The sequence below is a fragment of the Perna viridis genome, chromosome 10, assembly GCF_037379345.1.
Source record: "Perna viridis isolate PV_CMFRI_1.1 ecotype Kerala chromosome 10, ASM3737934v1, whole genome shotgun sequence".
NCBI classification, from domain to species: domain Eukaryota; kingdom Metazoa; phylum Mollusca; class Bivalvia; order Mytilida; family Mytilidae; genus Perna; species Perna viridis.
In genome coordinates this window covers 8,650,297-8,672,947 of record NC_142454.1, presented here as the reverse complement: position 1 = coordinate 8,672,947, position 22,651 = coordinate 8,650,297, and the positions used below count along the sequence as shown (strand labels likewise).

Sequence of the window (22,651 nt, the reverse complement as noted above, 5' to 3'; positions counted from 1 at the left end):
GCCATGTTTTTGATGGATCAAAAATCTTACAATTCTAAGCAGAATACCCTAAGAAACACTCATACCAAGTTTAGTTCTTATTGGTCCAGTAGTATCAGAGGAAAAGACTTTCAAAAAATAGTTAATGACGATAGAGGACAACAACAGAAGCCAAGTGATGGCAATAGCTCACATGGCCCTTATAGCAAGGTGAGCTAAAAATAAGGGCAACACAATAGCAACCTCTCACTTTATACACATTCCACCCATGACTTTGATGTTGACCCATGACCATTTTATCAAATTCCTGATTACCTTAGGTATTAGTATGTGCCAAGATTGGTCAAAATCTACTGTAGGATGTTGTTTATAGATAATGGAAGAGCAGAGGGATTAACAATAGTGATAGTAAAATCCTTTGTAGCTTGGAAAGGGGGATAAAAACATGAATGATCAAATGATTTATTATGAAGACAGATGAAACCATAAATGTTAAATAACACGACGAAACACTTCAGCTGCTAACACAAATCTACAGCATTCCTTCTCTCTTCTCCATTAACAAATGGGGCTGGCCAATTGTCTCAGCTTCAAATCGGCCTGTAAAACACAATAAAACAATATTAAAATTACTTCCTATGGAGAATTCAACCTTGGTGAAGCTCTTTTGAAAATTTCTTAACAAATATTTAATTTAGACTTTTTTCCTTTACATTCGGTCAAAGCATCTAAAAATTTCTGGTTGTTCAAAATGACATTTAACATGGTACTACAAGTTTTCAATGACTGATAAAAAACATTAAACATTATAATAAAGACAAGTAATATAAAAAATAAGACAAGTGTTCACAAAAATTAAAAAGTAAAGACAGGTGCTATAAAATGATCAATAAACTAAATAAAACTTGTAATGAGAAAATGACTGTAATAACAGATTTTAGATTAAATTAATGATTGTTCACTTAAATGACATAGAAAATCTTTGTTAGTAATGTTACAAAGCTTAAAGAACAATCCTTATATTAAACTTTCCCTTAAAAACTTCACAGTACCGAGTCGTTCAATATACAGAGTTTAATAGGTCACAAACCACAATTACCACACTAGTACATTGGTCATGAAAAGTACTTTTGATACAATTAACACTCATTAACAAAATCTGAATGCTCCATAAAAAGATTGAATGACTGATAAAAACTTGCACATGATAAAATTATACCTTTAAATCTATTTATACACCTGAATTATTTGGAATATAACCTTATTTTTAGACCAATCAGAGAAGAGAAGTGGTTCTATATAGAACACCACTTAATCATTAAGTTTTTCAATGGTTACATCATGTAAACGGTGCCACATGATGACATTGTAAACTTTATTATGACAAATGCACTTTCACATCCTGAACTTTCACTGTGTTCATTCTACCCCTTCTTAATCATTAAAATTTCACTTAATATACTGTAACTATTACATAGAAATGAGATGCCTTATCTTTCAAAATCACAAATTCTACACCAGAAAAATTAGTACCTAACGTTTATTGAGATGATATTTCATGGGAGTTTGATTGCTCTGGTAACCACTGTCTAATAAAGTCACATCACACCAATTATCTTCTAATTACTGTATTATCAGTAAGTATACATACAAGTACTTCCTTCCCTTGTGTGATACATGTAAATGGACATATCGAGTCACTTTACTTTCTTACCTACTTTAGTCTGATTAAGTTACTTATATTGGTACAAATTTCTGACAAGAACTTGTAAGAAAATCCTTTTTTGGAGAAACTTTGATTTTATTTAATAGTTATAATGACACCTGATTGAAACACACTCCTCCTGGACTTTGGGTTAAACAGGTGTTTAATATATCAAGGTTCAAAATGCATATAAACTGAGATAAAATTACTTTAAAAAGTGTCTGGTTTAGACAGATTTTTAGGATATTGGTTTAGGCAGGTTTTTAGGATTTCAGTTTAAGCCAGTTTCACTATATACTAAGCAATTTTTTAATTCAGTTCATTATTTACATGTATACCTAGTAAAAATTTAAAGAAAATTGTATCCCAAGGATATAAGGTAGAGGAAACGAGTGCACAATCCAACCCATATGCATAAAACTTTTGTTTGATTGGAATCCTATGCCATACTAAAATCAATTCAACTGAAATCTCACACCTGTAACTTCTCCACTAAACCTTACCTATCATCAAGCCTTCCTAAAGTACTTACTATTAAATATATCTTGGAAGTCAATCATTTCGTCCCTCCCTTCTAGTCTATCTAACATCAGGTTAGAACTAGGTAAACAAGGTAGCCTGCCCATCTACAAGATAGGAATTAAGCAACAGGTTAATAACCTGTAAATAAGGTTTTAATACTTTTTTTATATTCTAAGCTGGTGATTAAAAATGCATATGACTATTTAACCACTGGGTGGAGATGAAAAAATGCAGGTGACAATTGAACCACCAGACAGTGATTAAATTTTTGCTAGAGTTTTCCCACCATTTTACATTTTCTAAGATTTCTACAGGTTTCATGGGATAAATAGATTCTCCTTAAACTTATCCTTGATTTATGTAATTTCTCCACTCTCTCTGGTAAAAGTAAGGCTAAATCTCACGTTTTAATTTTTAATAGGAGAAATAATTTAAGCCTCCCATTACTGAAGGAGTATTTATATAGTATAACACAAGATTCTTTAGAATGTAACTCAAATCACTAATAATAGTATCAAATAATTACTATTTTTACAAGAACTTGTAAATGTAAAATTAACAGATTTGTAAGTCATGAGATTGAACACTGGTTTAACACATAAAATCAACTTCACACATGTGACTTCTTGTGAAAAAGGCAACAGATAAAAAAACTAATTATAGAAATTTTTGTGTTACTTCAATCTAATGTATTTAACAATAAGATAAATATGTGACAACTGTAAAGACAGAATATTATGTTGATTAATGAAAACAATATTATGTTGATTAATGAAAACAAATTCAAATTATGTCCTTGCTTTCATTACATAAATTTATCATGACGGCATAAACTCTACAAAAGTTGATATATTTAAAAAAAAAAATGAACAAAAAAGTAAATTGAGAACTTAGAATAAGCTATTACTATAGCAGACTAAACTTTAACTGCCCACTAATGTGGCAACAAAATTTGGTTTTTTTTCAATCTCTTTGCCTTTTTAATTGTTCATTGTGCTTTGTGTTTGCCTTCTTTTGAAAGATATATACTTAGACTACATATCTATCTATTATTCAGTTGTTTAAAATTTACAATTTGCATACTCTGTCCTCTCTGGATTACAATTAGTTTGAATTTTATTAAATGTTTCCAAGTTTTCATTTATTTTCTTACCCTTTTAGCAGTTTGGAATTCCATTTGGAGCCTCAATGGTGCATGTATTCCTTCAGTTTTCCTCAGCATTTGAAAATCCATCATTTTTTTGTTCTCTAACCACTTAAGAAAAAAAAAGAAAAAAAAACAACCTTGACCATTATAAGTGTTAATTTTTTTATTACATTACACGTGTGAATACTTTCATTTTGTTACATATGGTAGTGGTGTAGCCAGGGCCGAATCAATGTTGAAGCCTTTCACAGCACAGAAAAGGGGGGGAATTTATTTTGGTTGGTTTCTAGTTTAAGCATGTTGAAGCCTAGGGCTAGGTTTCTTAAATGCATTGTAGTTTTGCCATTGTATGGAATACTTTATTACATTGCATGAGTACAACTTTCATTATGTAATGGGTGAAAATACTGCTACTGTTTTTTTACATGTTTGAATTCTTTTATAACATTACATGTACAAACACTCTCATTACATTACATGTGGAAATACATTTATTACATTACATGTACAAACAGTCTGATTACATTACATGTGGAAATACATTTATTACACAATACGTGTAAACAAAAAGCTGAATAAGATTCAGAATATAAATTTTAACATACAAAAATTTAAGTTTGTTTTCTTATCACTTACATGTTTTTCTGAGTGCTCAAGAGGGTGTACATTTCTTTCGACCTTTGAATGTGACTGAAGTCTGGAAATAAAGAAGATTATTAACCCTTTGGCTTTTTTTTTTCAAATAATTTATTTTCAATTAAAACTATATTAAGTTCTTAACAAATTAATACCTCTTATGTAAAACATTGTTGTGGGTCTGTAACACACAAGTGTGATATTGGAATAGGTCAGAATATTGATACATGTAGTGCTACAGTGAGTCTATTTGAATACATGTATGATTAAGTTCTTCAGCTCATTATGCTGAAGCTGGAAACAGAATTGTTATGAAAAGAGGAATGTCCAAGTGGGATGCTCTCTTCATAAACATGTATATAAAAGGAATCCTTTAGAAAACTATGATTTAATTAACAGATAATAATTAATCACGACTGTATAAAAATGTCACAATACTGGAATAATGTAATTTACCACTAAAGTCCGTGAATGGCGCTACATGTATATCAGAGAAAAGTATGATGACTGTAACGTATGGTGAATGTTTCAAGGCTAGGGTATTTGGTACATACAAAGTCGGAATAATTACAAGCACAGACCGATGCTTTGAATCACTGTAGCTCTATATTCCACAAACAACTTCAGTACAACTCAATATAATGCTCCATACTTCTAGACCTCACTTTCAACATCTGTTACTAACATCAACTCTCAAAAACGTCATAGATTCTCAAAATGCTGGAAACCTTGTAGAGTCATTTGGAATCAAAATTCACAATAAGAACCAAAAAATCCCACCCTCATAACAAGCTCTAAATCAAGATCAGTAGACCTTTTCACAACAAATCAAATTAGTTAATTTGGTGGTAAGATATGATGTTACAATACTTTGATTTTATTGTGATGTCACAACTTGCGATTTTACAGTTAAGATTTTTGGTGAAAAAGACCACAGGATAGCCAATATGATTTTCTTCATATATTGGCTATCCTGTGGTCTTTTTCACCAAAAATCTTAACTGTAAAATCGCAAGTTGTGACATCACAATAAAATCAAAGTATTGTAAAGCTCATTTTAAATTTACATGTATAGTGCATGTATGTAATGAATGCCATTTTCAGTGAATCAGTTCTACCAGCTTTCACACAGATTTAACATTAATCATATTTATAACCTACCCATGCAACATAACATCAGGTACCCCATATTGTCCCTCTGGAACCTCAATGGTGTGTTGACCTTTGTTCTGTGGTCTTAGAGAATACTCCTGAAAAAAAAAAAATTGAAGTGAAATAAAATATATTGTACACCCTATGTTGTAAATTTCATGTGTGGATTATTTCTTTTTGTAAGTGCAAATATTTAGATTAGAAATATGGTTGTCCAATTGTAAATATCAATTATCGTAGCATATGAGAATCACATTCATGCTCATCTAAAATGAAATTTATGAGTGCAAGAAATTTCTTATCAATTAGCAAATAAAACAAGTTAAAACTTTTTTACAGCTACTAAATAGTCACTCACAAAGTACATAAACAATTGAATGACTGAAAAATAGGTTTGGTCCAGAAATGTTGATTGAACATTCATCATAATGTCTAATATTCATTTCAATAAAAATGTTTTAAATCAAAACTTTCTACATGTATGTACATGGAAATTACTAATGGTTGACAATCTTTGATGTGAAATATGCAAAACTTTCTTTACAACTAGAACTGTGGGTGAATCCCTCACCCTTACATTGGATTATCTCTCTTTCAAAGTAATTTAAAACACATGTTTCATGCACCTCTACATACAGTGCTTTATTCATTTTTAAGTCAATTGAAGAAGGAGTAGAAATTAAAAATCACACTGAGGGACTTACAATTGATATCTTTATCCCCCAAACTTAATGGGGCATAAAAAAGTTTGTATATGTAAATGTATATGTACATATATGTACATTGTCAAGATGAGTTCTTGTGACTAAAAAACATGTAATCAACATTTTTTTTTCATTTCTTTTTTAGGTATAACTCAAAATTAACATTATATCAAAATATGAAGAGCTTTATCATTTTATAAATTTTCAATAGAATGATGGTTCAGGAAATGATTAGGTCAGGAACAAAGAAATCCTCAATCCTAATCACAGTCAAGTTTGAAAGTTCATCATTTTTAATCTTTATCAACTTCTTGTTTCCCTTTAATAACAACTACTACCTAAAACCTTCACTTCATAATGAAAATTGCACTTAAAGATTAAAGTTCAATAGCCATCTTAAGTAGCAAGGTAAATAAGGAAATCATGCCCTGGTATACAAATATTGGCTCAGGAATTTTTTTTTATATCAAGTCCTCATAAATAAACCAGCGACTTGAAGAAGATTTCCTTTTATAATTATCAATATTCAACACCTGTGTTAATTTTTCAAACAATATCAACAACTTCATTATTTTACATATCTGTATTTTAAATGAACAAATCATTTAAGTGTGTTTTTAAATTTTTTTACATATTTATCCCAAAACTCTTTCTGTATTTTCTAAGCTGCCAAGTGTAAATAAAAATTGTCTGCTGGACATACTTTGAAGACAGAGGTTGAACTCTGAATGGGTAAAAAAAAACAAGATGTACAAAAGCTTATAATACATCATGTTTGTCCCCACATTTGAAGTCCCATAATTCTAAAAACAAAAGATGGAAATCAGTGAACGAGAACTTCCATTAATCAAGACAAACATTCTACTATAAAGCCATTACAATTCTATAAAATGATCTTTGAAATAATTTATATGTGTCATGGCAATGCTATTAGCTACCTGAACAACTTTACACTCTTATCTTACATGCACACAGATACACAGATGCAAAAAAGTTTTAACGTTTATTGCCAGTTTTATTTCTACAACTCTAACAAGGAGTCATCCGACAGCACTGACCCAATGAAGCCTTTAGTAGGATTTATCATAAGAATCATTTCACCAATTAAAAGTTTTTTTGTATTTGTTATAGTTTTCAATATGATGGCTAAGAACTGCAAAAAACCACAATGATTGCCTTTCAAGGGCATTAACTTTAACAAAAAGCTACAACTTTCACCCAATGGAGACTTTTATAGGCCTCATCATAAGAATCATTTCATCCATTGAAAGTTTTCTCCATCGATAATAGTTTTCGTAATAAAAAAAAAATGCAAAAAATAACATTTTTTGCCTTTCAAGGTCAATAATTTTAACCAGAAGTCATACTACATTTAAGACCCAAGTTAACCTTTATAGGCCTTATCAATAGGATTATTTCATCAGTTGAAATTTTTATCTAGCTCTCATTTGTAGTTTTCAATATATATTTCAAAATTGCCAAAAAAAAAAATCCCATCATTTTTCGCCTTTCAAAGGCAATAACAAGGAGTCAGGTCTCACTTATCACTTCTAAGTAATTTTCTCACTTATCACTTCTAAGTAATTTTCAAAGTTTCGTTGTGAATTTCCAGGACAAATGACATCTGAAAGTTGCATACCATTACGAAGCTTGGAAAATAAGGCTTTCAATCTTTACATGTATCAAAATGATTATTTCATAAATTTAATTTTTTTTCTATGTCTACTTTAGTTTTCAAGATATAATTGACTGAAAAATACAACAACAAAAAAATGTCATATTTCCCCTTTCAAGGGCAATTACTCTATCAAGGAGTTGACCAACAAGTTTGACATGGGAGACTTATCAAAAGGATCAATTCATTAATTGATAGTTTTTTCTTACATGTATCTCTTAAATAGTTTTCAAAGGGCAGAAACTTCAACAAGGAGTTACCCAACAACTAAGACTTTTGTAAAGCTCTTTAAGTGCACAACAGAAAATCAATTTTTTTTTAACATTTCTTATAGTTTTTGAGATGTTTTTGTGATACATGTATATGTAGGTATTGCTGACTTGACCCCTGTGATCTAAATATAGCAATGGCAGCCATGTCTTACACTTGATATATATAACCTAAGGATGCTACTGACCAAGTTTGGTAATAATGCACTAAGTGGTTTCAGAGGAGAAAGTTGACGACGGATGACATACAATGACGACGCCTCCAACAATTGCCAAGTGATGACAAAAGCTCAGTCTGCTCACATGGCCTTTCAAGCCAGGTGTACTAAAAAACTAATGGAGATAAAAAATACTCCACGAAATAAAGGAACCAAAAAGCACTTACAAAAACAAGCAGTATACATCTGAAAATAAGTATTGCAGTATTTTTTAAATGCATATATATTTTTGAAGGATCTGTTAAGCTTAAACTTTGATTACTTTCAGAAACTGAAGATCTTCCTTGGCTCAGTGTATCATGACTTTTTAAAAAATTTTAATCATGATTACAAAAAAATATAAAAGCTTAATGTGAGAAGTAAAAAAGGAAGCATAATCATTACACAGGCAATTATTGACAAGGTTGAAAACTTGGACCCACCTTACAAACTAATGAATATGAATAAAAATGTCTTAGAATACACAAAACCTTCCTGAAACTGAACACATTACCTTCAGATCTTTTAAAATAATAATTAGTCAAACATCTTCTTAAATTTGACATATTTTCTGATAAAGCCCTTAATATGGATTATTATTAATTGTTAAACTAGATTCTGACCAGAATGGAAGTACTCGAAGAATTTTATAATATGTAGCTAACATTTAATAGATAATCAAAATAGTTATAACAGACCTGCTGTTTCACTGAAAGTTGGGAAAAAACAAAATTAATGAGCTTTTGGTACATACCAAAATGTTTAACCTGTACCATACCAACCTCTCACTGTACCCAAATAATACTTTAACATTTTCTTCATTATTACATGTATGTAAAATTTCAAGTTTAAAGTTTGTACCATTTTAAAAATGACATGATAATTAGGCTAGAATCTTTCAAAATTTAACCTGAAGTCTTTCAGTGAAATTTTAATCTCTGAATGTATCAGATGAATGTAAAACTAGAACAAGAAAGTAAGAAATTGGTATGGTAACTTCATTTCAACAATAAAGGGCAAACAATAAATATCGGAATAATAAACCCCATTTTCATGACAAGGAATGAATTGAAAGACTTTTACATAACTCATAATGAATAATTTGGCAAAACATACAGGAAAAAGTTGGATACGGATTCAGGTTACAATTTAGGTCTATCTGAGACTTTTGAAGATCTAAATCCCACCGTGCACCCTATTCAGGAGCATTAGTCTGACTTCGAACTAACCAGTCATCACACCATCCAATAAATACCGTGTGCTTGGTAAAGTAGCAGTGACTTGCAAATTCTTTGGTTTGATTCAGACAGTGTAGTCAAAATATAAGGTAATGATTTATTTTACAAAACAACAAATAACACTATTTGTAGGGGAGGAAAGCCGGATATTCCAGGCAAGAAAATCTGTGAAACCCCAAGGGTTTGGTAGGTGCCTGGAAACCTGGACACAACTGGGACTCAACCCACAGCAGTGTCGACCTCGTAATTTCAAGTCCAGTCTCTTAATTTTGTTTGGTCAGACAATGTCTGATGTGATGAACCAAAATTAAGTTCTCACACTCGATACGAGCACACTACCAGTTTAGGTGGTTAGAAGTGACTTTATATACACCGATTAATTGTTAGTCTCACACCACGAGGGTAAAACAGTAAGATATGCATTAAGGTTACACACTGGTATACAAATGTATCTTTACAACAGCTTGATTTAATTTAAATCATACTTTCAATTTATGTATTCGGGGCTTAATATCGAAGGTATACATACGTTAGGGTTGTTGAAATGAATAATTAATTTACCTCTACCTTCGTTATTGGGAATTTACAGTTAAAGTATGAGAAATCATTTCATTTTCGTGGAATATGAATTTGTAAAATTTTGCAAAGTCAGTCTGCTTACCATGTTCGCCATGATAACTTTCGGATGCCCGGTTCTGCGCAATAACAGGGGTTTTCCATTCTATTTTTATAGAGGTACTGTGTAAGGATAAAAGAAGATGTGTACCAAATAAATCATGGCAAATCTATCTTCCTCCTGTTGAATTTTTCATTGGGCATTAAACGGATTCTTTTCGTCTTTATGTGTTCGTTATCAAAAATAGTAAACCATTTTTTTTCATTTTACTTTAACAAAAAACTGTGTAAAAATTTGACAAGTTATAAATAGCTAATAATATTTTAGTTGTTGAAAACGTTTTTAATAGGGAGATGTACAGAAGAGCCATCAAAAACTTCTTTCACTTTGATGAGCAACACAGTGTTGTGTGGTCTTGAAACAATATTCAATACGATAACTTGAACCTTTAGACTTCGGTGATGGAAATTTCTTATCATTCCAATTGATCATTTGGATAAAACAATGTTACTTTATTATTATCATAGTTCTGCCGCATTAGATTTAGAAATTGTTTATGAAACTTACCTGTGATTTACCTGAAAAAAAATGGAATTAAGTTATTGTTTTCTTTTTACTCTGGGATTATGTACGCATTTAAGCACATCTCTACGTAAGTTAAACTAGTTTAAGCTATATATATATATGGAACCGTGTGAAGGGTTTACTAATAAGACAAATAGTTGAAATACATGAAACTCTTGCATTTTTGACAGTTTCCAATATGGTGCATCTACATATACATGTACATATCCTGTTTGAGATTCAATGTCTGGAGCTGTTTTCAGATTTGGCCGCCTACTGAGTGGATGGTTAAATCAGCTCTGGACACTGAATCCCAGAAGGGATTACTGCATGTACAAAATGTAAGCCCAACATGTATATGTACGTAGTATGTACATGTACATATTATTCTTTTACATTTGGACCTTTTTTGTATCATAGTACATGTACATGTACATTGTATGTATATATTATTCTTTCAGGTTAAAACCTCCACTGTATCTAATAAGACATGGGTATTCAGGGGTCTGTAGTTAGTTAGTAGCTGCCCCCCAATCAACATATATTTGAAAAGACTGTTCTGGCTTGATCTGCAGAAGTTGTTCATATGAAAATTGAAACAATCATCATGATAAACAAAGAATTTTCTAAACCTTTATTACAGTCATCGAAATTGAAATATTTGATTGTGACTAACAGTGAAAGAAATTAGCAGTAGACCTACATGCCTAGTCTATGTAAAATCAAGTAGGTCTATGATGAAATTGGCTCAGGTTGCTTTAAAATATAAAGTGCTGTCTATATAAATTTGTGTTGGGTCTTTGTATACAAAAAATTCAGTTACTAACACTGGACTTATAGCCTTGCCAGGGATGGCCTTACATGTACCAGAAATTGTACATGTTGATCAATGGTGTATGTAACAACTACATGTACAGTTTTTTGTACATGTACATCTATGTTTATAAACATTCTCTGGTCACGTCTACATGTAATTGGTAGAGCAGTGATCAATATGGAGCTTTGAGACTTATTTTGTTGATAAACGTAACAACGAATAATACAATTATAAACTTGTAGTAAGTTCCACTTTGACAAACCGTCTTCTTGAAGTATATGTACTTCATATATTTATAATTTGGTTTTGCCCTTATTACAATGTATAAACTTGTAGTAGTTTTAAAAGCTATGTCTTCGCTAAATTTATGGTTAAAGCCCTGTTTAAATTCAAACATAATTTATAATTGTCCTTTAAAATTACAATTCAAGTAATTTTTATGTGAACACATACATGCATTTACAGAAATATTGTTTGCCTTAATCTACAAAATTTACCAAATAAGGATCTTTCTCAGTTGTAAAAAAAAATGTGGCCTAAAAATTATCCAAATAACATATATGTAAATTATGTTCCAATTGTAAGTCAAAGTGCAGAATATGGTGTTCACTGATTTATAGTTTCTTGTTCTGCTTTTGTTAGCCAACACGTATATATATAAAATTAATGTTTTAAACAACAAAGTTAAGGTATTTTACTGATATTCCAAATTTCCCAATTTTAAGAAAATGACATTTTTTCCCATGTAAATATACTGTATTGGGACATATTGACAAAAGTGAACAATATCACTGATATATACAATTAGCATGAAACTCAAGCGCTTGATCAATGATGGGGTTGCTTAATCTGCAAATGAAAACAGTTACATGTATGTAAAAATTCCAAGAATTCAATTTCTCAGAAGGTACATGTATCATCATTGATTGCAATTATTTACCAATGTATATGTACTATATACCTACTATTGAGAACGTGAGTAATTCATATACAATGTAGCTCTTTTGATTATTATTATACATTTTATAACATGTTAAATAGCCTTTATAGAGTTTAAGAGGTCAACTCGGTCAATGATTAATTTCCTTTATATAAAGACTTGAACTTGTAAAACTTGTGTAAATTATATGTTACTGAATATACATTGCATAGTTTTATTGATACATTCATGTTCATTGTATGAGGTAATAGAATAAGTATGTAGTCACTTCAACATAAAGAAAAGTTGAACAATTAATACAAATAAGCTACAAAATGTACATGTATGCCCTAATGAACACCTAGATTGCAATTCATGTAGTGAAATTTATACAGTATCAGTTCAATAACATATAGATATAATTAGTTATTACAGTCTAATGTTTGTATTTGACTTGTTCAACATTGGTAGTTTCTATTCTGGTGTTACCGTACTGAAGTTATGTTGGTACTTGTATTCTGGAGTTACCGTACTGAAGTTTAGTTGGTAGTTTCTATTCTGGTGTTACTGTACTGAAGTAAAGTTGGTAGTTTCTATTCTGGCGTTACCGTACTGAAGTTTAGTTGGTAGTTTTTATTCTGGTGGTACTATATTGAAGTTATGTTGGTAGTTTCTATTCTGGTGGTACTGTATTGAAGTTATGTTGGTAGTTTCTATTCTGGTGTTACCGTACTGAAGTTTAGTTGGTAGTTTCTATTCTGGTGGTACTGTACTGAAGTTAAGTTGGTAGTTTCTATTCTGGTGTTACCGTACTGAAGTTGTGTTGGTTGTTCTATTTTAGTGTTATCATACTGAAGTTATGTTGGTAGTTTCTATTCTGGTGTTACCGTACTGAAGTTATGTTGGTAGTTTCTATTCTGGTGTTACCATTCTGAAGTTATGTTGGTAGTTTCTATTCTGGTGTTACTGTACTGAAGCTATGTTGGTAGTTTCTATTCTGGTGTTACCGTACTGAAGCTATGTTGGTAGTTTCTATTCTGTTGTTACCATTCTGAAGTTATGTTGGTAGTTTCCATTCTGGTGTTACTGTACTGAAGTTTAGTTGGTAGTTTCTATTCTGGTGTTACTGTACTGAAGTTTAGTTGGTAGTTTCTATTCTTGTGTTACTGTACTGAAGTTTAGTTGGTAGTTTCTATTCTGGTGTTACCGTACTGAAGTTTAGTTGGTAGTTTCTATTCTGGTGTTACTGTACTGAAGTTTAGTTGGTAGTTTCTATTCTGGTGTTACTGTACTGAAGTTATGTTGGTAGTTTCTATTCTGGTGTTACCATTCTGAAGTTTAGTTGGTAGTTTGTATTCTGGTGTTACCGTACTGAAGTTATGTTGGTAGTTTCTATTCTGGTGTTACTGTACTGAAGTTTAGTTGGTAGTTTCTATTCTTGTGTTACTGTACTGAAGTTATGTTGGTAGTTTCTATTCTGGTGTTACTTTACTGAAGTTTAGTTGGTAGTTTCTATTCTGGTGTTACTGTACTGAAGTTTAGTTGGTAGTTTCTATTCTGGTGGTACTGTACTGAAGTTAAGTTGGTAGTTTCTATTCTGGTGTTACCGTACTGAAGTTGTGTTGGTTGTTCTATTTTAGTGTTATCATACTGAAGTTATGTTGGTAGTTTCTATTCTGGTGTTACCGTACTGAAGTTATGTTGGTAGTTTCTATTCTGGTGTTACCATTCTGAAGTTATGTTGGTAGTTTCTATTCTGGTGTTACTGTACTGAAGCTATGTTGGTAGTTTCTATTCTGGTGTTACCGTACTGAAGCTATGTTGGTAGTTTCTATTCTGGTGTTACCATTCTGAAGTTATGTTGGTAGTTTCTATTCTGGTGTTACTGTACTGAAGTTTAGTTGGTAGTTTCTATTCTGGTGTTACTGTAATGAAGTTTAGTTGGTAGTTTCTATTCTGGTTTTACTGTACTGAAGTTTAGTTGGTAGTTTCTATTCTGGTGGTACTGTATTGAAGTTGTGTTGGTAGTTTCTATTCTGGTGTTACCGTACTGAAGTTGTGTTGGTTGTTCTATTTTGGTGTTATCATACTGAAGTTTAGTTGGTAGTTTCTATTCTGGTGTTACTGTACTGAAGTAATGTTGGTAGTTTCTATTCTGGTGTTACTGTTCTGAAGTTTAGTTGGTAGTATCTATTCTGGTGTTATCATACTGAAGTTATGTTGGTAGTTTATTCTGGTGTTACAGTACTGCAGTTATGTTGGTAGTTTATTCTAGTGTTACAGTACTGAAGTTATGTTGGTAGTTTCTATTCTGGTGTTACAGTACTGAAGTTATGTTGGTAGTTTATTCTGGTGTTACTGTACTGAAGTTTAGTTGGAAGTTTCTATTCTGGTGTTACTGTACTGAAGTTTAGTTGGTAGTTTCTATTCTGGTGTAACTGTACTGAAGTTTAGTTGGTAGTATCTATTCTGGTGTTATCATACTGAAGTTATGTTGGTAGTTTATTCTGGTGTTACAGTACTGCAGTTATGTTGGTAGTTTATTCTGGTGTTACAGTACTGAAGTTATGTTGGTAGTTTCTATTCTGGTGTTACCGTACTGAAGTTTAGTTGATAGTTTCTATTCTGGTGTTACTGTATTGAAGTTTAGTTGGTAGTTTCTATTCTGGTGTTACTGTACTGAAGTGTAGTTGGTAGTTTCTATTCTGGTGGTACTGTATTGAAGTTATGTTGGTAGTTTCTATTCTGGTGGTACTGTACTGAAGTTATGTTGGTAGTTTCTATTCTGGAGTTACCGTACTGAAGTTTAGTTGGTAGTTTCTATTCTGATGTTACTGTACTGAAGTTATGTTGGTAGTTTCTATTCTGGTGTTACCGTACTGAAGTTTAGTTGGTAGTTTCTATTCTGGTGTTACTGTATTGATGTTGTGTTGGTAGTTTCTATTCTGGTGTTACTTTACTGAAGTTTAGTTGGTAGTTTCTATTCTGGTGGTACCGTACTGAAGTTTAGTTGGTATTTTCTATTCTGGTGGTACCATACTGAAGTTTAGTTGGGAGTTTCTATTCTGGTGGTACCGTACTGATGTTTAGTTGGGAGTTTCTATTTTGGTGGTAACGTACTGAAGTTAAGTTGGTAGTTTCTATTCTGGTGGTACTGTACTGAAGTTTAGTTGGTAGTTTCTATTCTGGTGTTAATGTACTGAAGTTATGTTGGTAGTTTCTATTCTGGTGGTACTGTATTGAAGTTATGTTGGTAGTTTCTATTCTGGTGGTACTGTACTGAAGTTATGTTGGTAGTTTCTATTCTTGAGTTACCGTACTGAAGTTTAGTTGGTAGTTTCTATTCTGGTGTTACTGTACTGAAGTTTAGTTGGTAGTTTCTATTCTGGTGTTACTGTACTGAAGTTTAGTTGGTAGTTTCTATTCTGGTGTTACTGTACTGAAGTTTAGTTGGTAGTTTCTATTCTGGTGTTACTGTACTGAAGTTTAGTTGGTAGTTTCTATTCTGGTGTTACTGTACTGAAGTTATGTTGGTAGTTTCTATTCTGGTGTGACTGTACTGAAGTTTAGTTGGTAGTTTCTATTCTGGTGTTAATGTACTGAAGTTGAGTTGGTAGTTTCTATTCTGGTGTTACTGTACTGAAGTTATGTTGGTAGTTTCTATTCTGGTGTTACTTTACTGAAGTTTAGTTGGTAGTTTCTATTCTGGTGTTACTGTACTGAAGTTTAGTTGGTAGTTTCTATTCTGGTGTTACCGTACTGAAGTTATGTTGGTAGTTTCTATTCTGGTGTTACTGTTCTGAAGTTTAATTGGTAGTTTCTATTCTGATGTTACTGTACTGTAGTTATGTTGGTAGTTTCTATTCTGGTGTTACTGTACTGAAGTTTAGTTGGTAGTTTCTATTCTGGTGTTACTGTACTGAAGTAATGTTGGTAGTTTCTATTCTGGTGTTACTGTACTGAAGCTATGTTGATAGTTTCTATTCTGGTGTTACTGTACTGAAGTTATGTTGGTAGTTTCTATTCTGGAGTTACCGTACTGAAGTTTAGTTGGTAGTTTCTATTCTGGTGTTAATGTACTGAAGTGTAGTTGGTAGTTTCTATTCTGGTGGTACTGTATTGAAGTTATGTTGGTAGTTTCTATTCTGGTGGTACTGTACTGAAGTTATGTTGGTAATTTCTATTCTTGAGTTACCGTACTGAAGTTTAGTTGGTAGTTTGTATTCTGGTGTTACTGTACTGAAGTTTAGTTGGTAGTTTCTATTCTGGTGTTACTGTACTGAAGTTTAGTTGGTAGTTTCTATTCTGGTGTTACTGTACTGAAGTTTAGTTGGTAGTTTCTATTCTGGTGTTACCGTTCTGAAGTTTAATTGGTAGTTTCTATTCTGATGTTACTGTACTGTAGTTATGTTGGTAGTTTCTATTCTGGTGTTACTGTACTGAAGTTTAGTTGGTAGTTTCTATTCTGGTGTTACTGTACTGAAGTAATGTTGGTAGTTTCTATTCTGGTGTTACTGTACTGAAGCTATGTTGATAGTTTCTATTCTGGTGTTACTGTACTGAAGTTATGTTGGTAGTTTCTATTCTGGAGTTACTGTACTGAAGTTTAGTTGGTAGTTTCTATTCTGGTGTTAATGTACTGAAGTGTAGTTGGTAGTTTCTATTCTGGTGGTACTGTATTGAAGTTATGTTGGTAGTTTCTATTCTGGTGGTACTGTACTGAAGTTATGTTGGTAGTTTCTATTCTTGAGTTACCGTACTGAAGTTTAGTTGGTAGTTTGTATTCTGGTGTTACTGTACTGAAGTTTAGTTGGTAGTTTGTATTCTGGTGTTTCTGTACTGAAGTTTAGTTGGTAGTTTCTATTCTGGTGTTACTGTACTGAAGTTTAGTTGGTAGTTTCTATTCTGGTGTTACTGTACTGAAGTTTAGTTGGTAGTTTCTATTCTTGTGTTACTGTACTGAAGTTATGTTGGTAGTTTCTATTCTGGTGTTACTGTACTGAAGTTTAGTTGGTAGTTTCTATTCTGGTGTTACTGTACTGATGTTATGTTGGTAGTTTCTATTCTGGAGTTACTGTACTGAAGTTTAGTTGGTAGTTTCTATTCTGGTGTTATCATACTGAAGTTATGTTGGTAGTTTATTCTGGTGTTACAGTACTGAAGTTATGTTGGTAGTTTCTATTCTGGAGTTACCGTACTGAAGTTTAGTTGGTAGTTTCTATTCTGGTGTTACTGTACTGAAGTTATGTTGGTAGTTTCTATTCTGGTGTTACCGTACTGAAGTTTAGTTGGTAGTTTCTATTCTGGTGTTACCGTACTGAAGTTATGTTGGTAGTTTCTATTCTGGTGTTACCGTTCTGAAGTTTAGTTGGTAGTTTCTATTCTGGTTTTACTGTATTGAAGTTGAATTGGTACATGTGCATGTAGTTTCTATTCTGGTAGTACTGTATTGAAGTTGAATTGGTACATGTACATGTAGTTTCTATTCTGGTAGTACTGTATTGAAGTTGAGTTGGTACATGTAGTTTCTATTCTGGTATTACTGTATTGAAGTTGAATTGGTACATGTACATGTAGTTTCTATTCTGGTAGTATTGTATTGAAGTTGAGTTGGTACATGTAGTTTCTATTCTGGTAGTACTGTATTGAAGTTGAGTTGGTACATGTAGTTTCTATTGTGTAGTACCATACTAAAGTTGAGTATCATTTCTTATTACTTGATCAGTAAGTCAATAAAATTTTGGGGAAAGAAGTGCTCAATCAGACAAGTGGTTATTTTCTTTTTGATGATACATGTGCATGGAATACTGACTTAAATGGAATATATAAAAAAACATTTAATTGAAACTTTTTGTTTATCCTGATCTAGCTGCATCATTGCTAGGATACAGAGTTATCTACATGTACATTGTATATTATTGATTTCATTCCATGTTTTAAACATTTCTAAAATTAAAAGTACAAATGTAATTGATAATAAGTTTAACAATAAGGTGTGCATGATTGTAATGCTATATGACTAATCCTGACATGTATAATCTATAAGATTTTCAAATAAATGACAAAGCTTTATTTTTTCTAAAAATACTGTGTATGTATCATTATAGTCCTCTTAATCATTGATACTAAATCAATACTATAACTTGTGGTATATTTTGGCTTATATTGGATATTGAATTTGAGTGATGACATGAAAGTTTATATTGGGATCAATCATTTAGACTTCATTCATTCTTTACACTCTTGATGAATATTATGCCACATGATCACACACCTAGTGAAAAGCTTCCTCATAAACATCTTCAAAAAAACATGTAAGGCCATAACAGATACATGTATCTAAACTTTAAATCAGTTGACAATTAAAATTGGAATATAGCTTTTTCAGTGATTTATATCATGGATTTTAGATTTGTGCATGGACAATATGTCACATGATCCATGTAATTTGTTTATAATGAATGTAAGCTATCACCTGGGGACAGGTGATGTCAGGTCATGCTTCAGTGATCCTGTCTTAACAACAAGCCAGGTTATTGTAATCCCCCTTGTTCACTTAGCTTGATCTTCATCTTGATAGGAAATAAAATTAATGCCTTGTACAATATACATGCCATGAAATATTGCATTAAAACTCGCTTAACTTTGGATATGCTGATGTACATGTACTATACATGTTTCTGTACATTTTATTTATGAATATACTTGTACCTGTATTTTATCTGAAGTAAGAAATATGGTTTTGTTCCCATTGCGAATGAAATTGGTTTTATTGATCTTTTCTTATGGCATAATAGGTCTTACAAACATATTATTTTATTTTGATGAAGTTGGTCATCATTTATTTACAGATGTATGTCTATGATAGTCTATGTTTGATTCAGAACTTCATTTTTAGATGCAAAATAAGTGCATCTGTTCCTGACTTCCTCAAATGTTTATTGGGTTTCGATGAAACTTATAGTAAGAAGCATGGGGTGAATGCAGGAAGAGCATAGTTTAGTTTGATGCTGGTTAGGAATGATGTCTGAGTTTAAATGGAAAAGAAGCCTGTTTAAGTTGAATACTTTTATCCAATGTTTCCTATAATCCTGTTTGTTTTCTCTTTGGACACTCTGACAGAATTGGAGCCCGCTTTTGATTTGCATGTGATTTAGAACAACAAATTTGTACTCCCTGTAGAAGTTTAACATGATCAAGCATGAGTTGGTATTTTCCCATTCTTGGTCTAAGACATCTTTCTGATGCTTGAACTTCCACATGGAAAAAAAAGTTTTTTTTTCAAACCTATAATAGTAAATCTATAAAACTGTATCAATAACATGGCTTCAATAAACTATACAATAACACCACTCACTGAAACTTTATTACTTCTTTACTTAATTGTTTTGGTAAGAGCTTCTCAGTGTTACTTACATGTGTATACCAAGTTAACAAACTGTTGTACTTGTATGTTAATTGGTATATAAGGCCAAAAATAATATGTCTGTTTCCTGCTACCTTACCTTACGTTACTCTAAACATTTTATGACAATTTTGGCACAAGTGTTGTTAAAGCCTAGATTATTTTCCCATTTACTCAGTGTAAAATGTTTTTAAAAATAAAATAATTTCCCTACATATGCCTATTTTTTTCTTGCTGGTAGCAGGAAACAAGACTTTTATTTCTTATGCATAACTTAGCCAAGTCATTACCCAACAGCACATTTTGGCTTAATCATGGTAATGCAGTATAAAAAAATTTTGTTCCCTGTCATGATGTGAGGAAGAGACCTGATTATATTATGGTAATGGTATTTGTCTATCTCAAGCCATTAGGTCTGATATGGATACATACCCTCAAAATCTAATGGTAGGATTCTCTCTGTATTTGGAAGGTAGATGTGCATACTACAGTGACACTCTCAATTGGACTGTAGTATATGTTTGATTTAGACAGCTGTTCAGTTTTCCCAGGTTCAAAATACATTTATATTTATGCAAAATAACAAGTGTTTGGATTACCGGTAGGCAGGTGTTTTGGTTCATTCAGGGTTTTGGTATAGACAGGTTTAACTGTACATATAAAGCCCCATTTCAATTTGACAAGTGTGCGACTTTTTTATTGTCTATTTGTAAAACCATTTTGAATATTTTTCAATATTATGAAGATGCATATCCTTTGAAATCATTTTAACACATTCCTTTATATTTTCTGTTTTGTTATACTGTACCATCATTTAGATTCAACAAATTTTGTAAGAATTATGGGACTTCTTACTTTTTCAAGATTTTTTTAACAGTAGAAAATCTTGTGATGCATCTTCTCTGATATTGCTTGGTGGTAGTCTTCTACATTTGTACATTGTATATATTGTAAATTGTATAACCAGTATTAATTCAGTATGGCAGTTGAGGTGAGCTGTGGAGACTGGAAACAGACATTGTACCTCATGATAAATTAACTATCGAAATTTATATTATGTCATTCCAACAGTCATACTGCATTTTTACTGGTTTTAAAAAGGTATAAAAAGATTCATTGGTATTGTTTGCCTATAATTACCTCTGAAATAAGCCTGTTTCTGGTAATGAAATTGTTTCAATATACTTTGTAAATGTACATGCATAGACTGGCTAAAATTATCCAAAAATTAATAAATGCTGTATAAGGATTTTTCTCTCAAAATAACCTTGATTACATGTAGCTTATAATGACTTGTATTTTTTTTTGTTTTCAACCTTTACAATGTCATTGATTTTATTAAACTACAAATTCAAAGTTTCCTACAACTAGAAAATGACACATATTTCCCAATATAGAGAAGATGAAGTAGTTTTGAAAAAGGCCAACAAGTCAATACCACTAGGCTTGTAGACCCAAGTTAGAGGTCCATGTGGTGTGATACTCCAGCAATGGTACAGGTTGTCTGTCAAGCTATTTTCTGACTGAGTCATCTTGATACCATCTTAAGTATGGAGTATGGAGGAACAGAACTCCAATCTCTTGTGTTGTATGAGTAAGGGAGTGACTTACACTGACTGCTCCCTTCTAACACAAGGACAATTTAAACTCTGTTGGTGTAGTTTTGGGTGTGGATCTGCCAGATTTTGAAATGAACTAGATCTTTTTAGTGTGGCAGTTAAATTCTTATTTTAACTACGTGTATATAGATTGCATTGAAGTTCTTTAGAAACTTCCTTTACACATTTACATTTTTAATGTATATGCAAACTATAAGAGAAAACATGCAAATAATTATGAGATTGAACAGTAAATCAAGGTTGGATACATGTAGGTATTTGTTTTTTTATACAATTTCCCTATAGTTCAGTACTTTTAATTTGCTTACATATATTTTACCCTTAAGTTTAGTCTTATCTCTGTAAATAAATGTTTATGTGTTTAATTAGATGAACTCTATCATCTCACTATAAAAAGATACCTTGATTAAAACCAGACCAAGATTGTGTTGATGATAGTTCTTAACTACTTTATTTTTTTAAGAATATTGTTTTTAGTTAAAGTAGAATTGCTTGTTTTTGAAATGATACACCAGAGCAGGTTCTCTTTGATATATACATGATAGTAATATAGCTTTGATGGTAAGAGTAACTATTGGTAAGAACGGAGGATTCAAGAGTTTTAACATTTCTCCTAGGGAGAAAATAAAGAAATTGTATTTATACATTGTCTAATTATTTAAGTCAAAATCTTACTTTGGCTATCTGCAGGGTCAGGGGTAGTTTAAGGGTGATAACCTTCATCCTGCTCATAAGGACAGCAACTAAATGATAACACTGAATCTGATTGATTGATTGATTGTTAGGATTTAATGCCCGAGCAGCAATATTTCAGCTAAATTCAGGTGATGAACATGAAAGTGATGATAAAATGAACATGAAATGATGATGATGATGATGAAATGAAAAAGTGGGATGGGACACAAGGATAATAGGGTCGACAAATTTTGATTGCCACAAGATAAAAGGGAGGGATGGGTAGGGTTTGGCAATTTAGCCTCCTGTGGCAGAGCGCAAAAGTTCCTACTCCTATTGAATACCACAGCAGGGTTCTTTAACATGCGAGGAACGTGGCCTCTTTCCCAACACAGTGCACCACTATGGTTTGCAGTCAGGTTTTCTGTATTATAGCCTGACAACCCCAGCATGTAACATGCTAGGGGTACCCCATTCCACCACCTGTGGCACACATCCCAGTTGCTCTGTGGGCAGAGCGGCTAGCCCCCGGCTAGGTTTCTGAGCACTATTTAGTCGCCTTTTACGAAAAGCTTAGCGCTGCTGCTGGCCTATTCTTTTGACACCCGGACCTGCACGGGGCACACTGAATCTGCAGTTAATATTTATAGTAGCATTTTATTTTTATAAAAACTAAGAAAGGAGGTGATTCATGCATATCAAAAATCCACCAAAGTCACTTTTATTAACTCACATGACAGAAAGGCCATGTGAGTTATTGCCATCACAATGTGTCCATCATTATTATTGTCTTCCATTAACTTTTTCAAACA

The 22,651-nt window shown here is 32.1% G+C and overlaps 2 protein-coding genes across 2 annotated transcripts in view; one reads left to right on the top strand and one right to left on the bottom strand.

Moving 5' to 3' along the window:
- The window catches only part of LOC148604402 (vascular endothelial growth factor receptor 1-like), a 71,251-nt gene that overhangs the window by 3,315 nt on the left and 45,285 nt on the right, over positions 1–22,651 (top strand). The gene's annotated exons all lie outside the window — the stretch shown is intronic.
- Positions 426–9,960, bottom strand: LOC148604403 (proteasome maturation protein-like). Its single transcript, XM_088550748.1, has 6 exons — positions 9,886–9,960; positions 5,151–5,239; positions 3,990–4,050; positions 3,360–3,461; positions 2,217–2,310; positions 426–579 (listed from the first exon to the last, which is right to left on the bottom strand). Exons 1-6 carry the CDS (start codon positions 9,895–9,897, stop codon positions 512–514), a joined length of 426 nt encoding a protein of 141 aa, XP_088406874.1. The 5' UTR covers positions 9,898–9,960; the 3' UTR covers positions 426–511.

Bases quoted from the DNA above. Each gene is read 5' to 3' on its own strand.
- LOC148604403 (XM_088550748.1), bottom strand. The intron at 2,311-3,359 runs GTAAGAAAATAA...CCTATCTTGTAG, and splicing joins AATTCCAAACTGCTAAAAGG to ATGGGCAGGCTACCTTGTTT. The intron at 580-2,216 runs GTAAGTACTTTA...TGTGTTTTACAG, and splicing joins CTTCCAAGATATATTTAATA to GCCGATTTGAAGCTGAGACA.